The sequence below is a fragment of the Chaetura pelagica genome, unplaced genomic scaffold, assembly GCF_000747805.2.
Source record: "Chaetura pelagica isolate M959 unplaced genomic scaffold, ChaPel_1.0 scaffold914, whole genome shotgun sequence".
Taxonomy (NCBI): domain Eukaryota; kingdom Metazoa; phylum Chordata; class Aves; order Apodiformes; family Apodidae; genus Chaetura; species Chaetura pelagica.
In genome coordinates this window covers 106,628-113,019 of record NW_009953061.1, presented here as the reverse complement: position 1 = coordinate 113,019, position 6,392 = coordinate 106,628, and the positions used below count along the sequence as shown (strand labels likewise).

Sequence of the window (6,392 nt, the reverse complement as noted above, 5' to 3'; positions counted from 1 at the left end):
TGGATCCGGGCGGAGCGGTACCGACCCTCCTACAACAAGGGCCCGCAGTCCAGCGGCCCGGTGCTGCTCTCCCGCCGGCACGTCCAGCAGGTACCTCCCTCATTCCTTCCCTCCCTCCCTTCCCCTCGCTCTGCAAACCGAGGCAGCGCCGTCGGGCTCCCCTCCCGGCCCCGGTTCGGGGTTGTTCGAGCGGTGGGACCGGGGTTGTGCCTCTCGCTCTGGGTTGTAACGGCTGGCCTGGCTTCCCTTTGTCAGTGGATGTGGCAGGTGGGGAGTTTCCTGTTTGCAAAGGTGCCTCTTTGTTGGTATTTACCTTTTCTTAAGGAGGGCGGGGAATCAGTACCAGGCTTCCAGCTTAGAGGTGTATGTTCTGCAGAAATTCATATAGAAGTGATTAACCGTTAGAATTTTCCCTAAAAATGCCTATAATTGGTTGACTTTGTTTTCCTGAGCCTTTTTTTTTTTTTTTTTTTTTTTTTCCCCATTTCCTGACACTGCTGAGTGTCTCTGGGTCGCACTGGCAGGGAAGAGCTGGGAAAAATTATCTCAACTCAGGGCTGTAAAATGACTGTGCACCTGTGGTGGCCGTTACCCTGCTAATTTAAGCCTCACCAGACAACCTGGGCAGCCTGTACAACCGTTTGTGCATCTCATTTGGTTTCTGCATAAGAGGGTGCCCAGTGAACTGCTGCTCTTTCATGCTCAATGGGGTGAAGCTGGGTGCACTGGCTTGGAGCACCCTGATCAGGGCTCCCTCTGCTCTTCCTGCCCTGGCCAGGGGGCAGTGAAAGGGGCTGCTGCACTGTGCAGCCATTACTGGCACTGGGGATGGGGTGGGACCACTGTGGAGTGCCATAGGTGATGCTGTGCCTTCCTTGCCTGCCTTGGAGTCCCACAGACCCCTGGGAGCAGCTGGTAAGGTGGTGGAGCAGAGGAGAATGGGTTGGGAGCATGAAACAGGGTAGACACCTGCTCAGTTGTGCATCTCTGTTCAGCTGTTGGGACACAGGCACAGTGCAAGGTGTCCCTTTTTGCTGCTCCTCTGGGAGGCTTCACAGAACTGGGCATGCACATTCATATGTATACACACATATATATATACACACACCCATAGTAGGTGTATATGTATGTGTATCTACTGCAGTTCTTGGGGAGCAGATGCCCCCCAGGGCCTTGCTCACCCAGCTGTGTGCTGCCCAGAGCTGGCAGCTGCTGTCAGAAAGTGAGAAGAAGTTGGGGAGAAGTGAAAGCCACAAGCTTAGCCATAGTCCAAGAGCAAATGATATGCAAAGTGCAGGGAGTGAAAGTGAAGCAGGTAATTACATTATTAAAATGAAAGTAAGAGTTAAGCCCTGTGGGATGCTGGCCTTAAAGTGGGAAGTTCTGAGGATCTTAACACCAGCCCAACAAGACCATTCACTCAGGTGCTGGGGAGCTTGTATGTCCTGGCACTTCCCATTGGAGAAAAAACTGCATTCATTCTTCCAGAGAGTTATTGGGCAAGCCTCACTGAGACACTTAGTTATTCATTCCTGCAAAATATTCTTGTGCTTTCTGCTGAAGATTAATTCTTGTAGGAAAACCGTTAAGTACATGCAGATGGTCATAATTAACAGCTACTTCTGCCCAGGTTGTGAGTGCATCCCTGCAAAAGGGCAGGAGCAGATTTGGTGCTGGAGGGGCTGTGAGCCCCAGCTCAGCTCTCTGCTGACATGCTGGCCTGTTGCAGGGGCCAAAGCTCCTCTCTCAGGCTGTGGGGATGCTCGTGGTCCCCACCGCAGGGCTGTGACCCGTGGTGTTGCTCTGCCTTGTGTTTGAAAGGATGCCGACTCCTCCGAGCGGGTCCTCATGGACATGCGCTGGGGCCTGGTTCCCTCCTGGTTCAAAAAGGATGACCCCTCCAAGATGCAGTTTAATACCTCCAACTGCCGCAGTGATTCCATGCTGAAGAAGTCCTCTTACAAGGTGAGTAGCTGCTGTCTCCCTGGCCAGCATGAAGTGATCTTGTAGTTGGCAAAACCAGAACTGAAGTGTCTCCTTAGCGAGTACCGGTCCCTGTTTGCCTGCTGCAGAGGGAAGGATCCTCCTAAACAAGTCCCTGTACTGCAGAGCTGGTGAATTTCATTAAAATCAAGTAACTGAAAACATTGTTGCTGGTCCAGCTTATCTTCCATCACAGCAGTGATGGTGGCATTTGTGCACCCCCAGGGGCAGTTTAGGGCAGCCCCAGCAGCCCCCGTCCTCCCTCGCAGGCTGCCCAAGGATGCTGTTCCCAACTCACTTGTGTGTTCTCTTCCCCCAGGGTGCTCTCCTCAAGGGCAAGCGCTGCGTGGTCCTGGCAGATGGCTTCTATGAGTGGCAGCAGCACTGTGGGGGGAAGCAGCCCTATTTCATTTACTTCCCCCAGACCAAAGATGCCAGGGTACGGAGTCCCTCGCCCTGTTGGAACACTTGTGCCCAGCTCTGAGCCCCTCCTCCCTCTCGGGGTCCTGGGAAAAAAATCCTCCTTCTTGCTGTGCCTGTCTCTGGGGGTTTCTGTTTCCCGGCGGGGCCCTGTCCAGCAGTGGGCTCAGCACCCTGCCATCCCTCTGTGTCTGGAGGTCCCCTGGCTGTCAGCAGTGCCACGGTGTTCCCGCCGCCACGCTCACTGCTCCCCACAGGCTGGATATTTGTGTGGGTGATGTGTCTCTCAGGGGACTGGGGTGGCAGTTTCACTACCTCTTTCATTCGGCTGAGCCAGCAGCGAGGATGTTCAACGAGGCAGGAGAGCACTGGCTTTCTTTTGGGAAGATGAGGGTCTCCTGGAGTTACCTAAAATTAGCAGAAGGGCTCCTGGAAAGCCCTCAGATCAGTTCATGACTCAGGTCTGAGTTGTTGACCTGCTGTGACACTGGCAAGTCTGGGATGCTTCAGCTGCCCGTGGGCTGGCACTGACTTGGGAGATGTTGCCTCTCTTCTGCAGGCTGAGGAGGAGGAGGGAAGTGAGGAATGGAAAGGATGGAGGCTGCTCACCATGGCTGGGATTTTCGACTGCTGGGAGCCGCCGGCAGGAGGAGAAACGCTGTACACTTACACCATCATCACTGTGGATGCCTCCAAGGACGTGAGCTTCATCCATCACAGGCGAGTGAGAGCAGCTGGGAGGGCTGCAGGGCAGTGGAGGGGCAAGGGAGGAAAGCTGTGCCTTTAGACACCATGGGCAGGGAGCCCTGCATCCTACTGATGCCCTCAGAGACAAATTCTACAACATTACCATCTCATTTTGGGTCACTGGCTCGTGCCCTTTCCATAAATCACCATCAGAGTTGGATCATTCTCTGCAGTTTGATCACTCTGTGCCTGCCCAGGGCCTGGAAGTTAACCCTTCCACCTCTCCCATCAGAGAAGCTACCAGGGTGAAGCAAATGTGTGCTCTGCCTTGTGGAAATGCATCCTGCAGCTTTGCTTTCCCTGTTTGCCCCCAGGCTGGGAGCTCCTTGCTAGCTTACAAGCCTGGCTTTTGTCACCCTGCTGTGCCATCATATCAGTGCTGGGCTTTGGCTCTAACTGTGTTGTCTGACTATCTTGTCCCCTAGGATGCCAGCCATCCTGGACGGGGATGAGGCCATCAGGAAATGGCTGGACTTTGCTGAAGTTCCAACCCAAGAAGCAGTTAAACTCATCCAGCCCACAGAGAACATTGTTTTTCACCCAGTGTCCACCTTTGTCAACAGCATCCGCAACAACACGCCCGAGTGTCTCGAGCCCATTGAGCTGGGGGCCAAGAAGGTGAGGCCTGGAGGGGGGGGGCTTGGCAGGGGAGAGCTTGTCTGTGGTGACATCCCATAGCAGGGACAGTGCTGCCAGGCTGTGGGAGGGGCAGCAGTGACCAGTGTCTGCCAGGGCTTGATGCTGGAGTGCACAGCCCTCAATGGATTCCCTTCCCTCTGCTTCCAGAAATAAACTGTCACCTGGTGCCAGGATTTCTCTGCCAAATGTGGCAAATTCCATGTGAAATGGGGCTTGGAACGAGCCTGTTCTCAGCAGCCCAGGGAATCTCCTGCAGATGTGCCTGGTTGCAGGCAGGGATGTTGCTCCAGCCTTCACATCCCGTTCTGGACCAGCTCTGGCAGACAGCCTGCCCTGCTCTCACTGTGCTGCTGACTTCTCTCCCACCATCTTTTGTCTCTCCAGGAAGTCAAAGCCACCCCAAGTAGCAAAGTGATGCTAGGCTGGCTAAAAAACTCCCAGGAGGGGTCTCCTCAGAAGAAAGAAAACGATTTGCCCAAGTGGACGAGTCAGTTTCTCCACAGCCCTTCACCCAAGAAAACCAGCGCAGGTGTCCTGCAGCAGTGGCTGGGGAAGCAGGGAGAACCAGCTGCCAAGAAGCACAAGGCTTGAGCACCATCTAGGATGGCTGGCCATCCTTTAACCCTCCTGCGTTTCCTAAGCAGAATGAGGAACATTTTTTTAAGTCGTTGCAGATGGCTCTTGAGATTCTTTAAACTCCTCAGGTGTTGATTCAATATTCTAGGTTGTTGCCTCTGTTCTTCCTGTTTTGTTAAAGGTTGGTGTTTGTCTTTAAAGGTTTTGGCTTTGTCTTGTGCTGACAGGAGTGGATATAACCTGCTGGCTTCCCTCCTTGGCAGTTGTTCATGTCAAGCACAGATAAAGCCTTGAGAAGCATCTAAGCCTGCTGGGGAGGAGCAGCTTGTGCCTTCTGAGAGTGTTCACAGTTCATGCCTCTTCTTTTTCTTTTTGTAATTTCTTTTTCTTCTTTCTTTTTTCTTTTTTTTTTTTTCTTTATTCTTTTCTCTTTAAATTGATAGCTCTTTTCCACGTAATTCCATGTTGATTCTGTGTAAATTCCTTCCTAATTCCCTTACCCTCAAAAGGTGGCTGCAATACAGAGATGTTTGGTGCCTGAGAGGAACTGGGCTTTGCTTGGGTTTCACTGTGAGCAGTGGAGTGGGTCTTGGTCACGTTGTTTGTACAATCATTTTGTTAATGGGATTTGAAGACTTAGAGAGGATTTTCTTGATCTGTGGAGGGATGTGCTCTGCCTTGTTCATAAAGGTCATTCATTAAAGCCCAGATAACCAAAGTGCTATTACAGAACAGCATAGGGCAGTTGTTTTTGAGGTCAGGGATTTTGTAAGCAGAGCCAGATGTTACAGACCAAAAAGCCTTACATGGTGGGACCCTTGCTGGAAAGCAGTACTTCATTTGTATTGGAAACAATAAAATGGGATTCACTGGCTGACTGCACAGTGGCCTTGTCCACGAGCATGTCTGTGTCCCCCTTGCCTACCACATCCCTGTTGCTCCTGTTTTGCAGGCAGAGCTCATATCTCCTCTCCATCTGCTCAGGGGGAGACCAGCTGTGAGCTGCTGAGCTCTCAGGGTGCCAGCAGGGCCATGTTGTTGGGAGTATTTCCATTTGCCAATGGAAAGTATTCCCTGGGGATTTATTTTGGGGCTCCTCTCAAATGATCTGTACCTGAGGGGGTACACCTGGGAAGATCCTCTTGCTTTTAGAGCCAAATCTGTCTCTGAATCCCTAGTGTGCCATGGAAGCAGCTGAGCTCAGAAGGTCTCCTGGTTTATGGGAAACTCGAGTGGGTTTAGGATTTTCAGCCAGAAGGCCTTTTGCTAGCTGGCTCCTCATCGCTCCTGGAGTGACTTGAGGCAAGAGAATCACTGCATTAGCAGCTCCTAACAGAATAAATAGCTCTTCAGGTACTAGGGCCATCACCTCAGTGCCTGTCCTTGCAGGAGCCACAGGGGAGGTTATTCTCCCTGCCTGGCTGTTCTCTCCTCCAGCCCAGCTGCTCTGGGCTGTTTGGCACTAGCAGCAGGTGAGGTCACTGCCTCATCTCCAATTCATTTCAGGTCTCCAGTTGCTGTGGAGGGAGGGAAGATGCTGAGCACGAGTGGGGGACGTTTGCCTTTCCCTGCTCTGGGGAACATAATCCTTCCCTGGGGGAGACAGGAGCGATGCAAGTATGCGGGGTATGGATGATCAGTCTCCAGGCTCTGAGCACTGGCGGCAGCATCACTGAGAGTTTAATAAGGTGTTGCTGCAGAACCTCCTCGCAGGCGGTGCCGGCTGCTCGCCCCGCTCCGTGTACCCGGGTTCCTTCTACCGGGAGAGGAGGTGACCGACTGCATTCAACCCGGCATGACCTGGCCCGGGGAGCCGGCTCGGGGGCAGCTTTCTCCTTTGCTGCGTGATGGCCTGGCAGGGAGGGCAGCGGGCGGGGGGGATGCCGTGGGAAGGGGCATCTCCAGATGGGGGGGTCCCCCCTTTCCGGCAGCGGGAGGCGGCCCCGGGTCGCTGCCCCCGGGCAGCGGGAGGCGGGCCCGGCCCGGCTCGGGTCGCTCCCCCCGCGGGCGCTGCCCCGGGCAGAACC

At 53.6% G+C, this 6,392-nt stretch overlaps 1 protein-coding gene across 1 annotated transcript; it reads left to right on the top strand.

Annotated features, from left to right (window-relative positions):
- HMCES (5-hydroxymethylcytosine (hmC) binding, ES cell-specific) lies at positions 1-4,380 on the top strand (the record flags this gene model as incomplete). The annotated part of the gene is made up of 6 exons (XM_009996670.1): positions 1-90; positions 1,822-1,965; positions 2,303-2,422; positions 2,963-3,123; positions 3,576-3,768; positions 4,174-4,380. Coding segments are annotated over 6 exons (915 nt in total), but the record flags the coding sequence as incomplete, so codon positions are not given.
- Between the last annotated feature and the right edge of the window lie 2,012 nt (positions 4,381-6,392).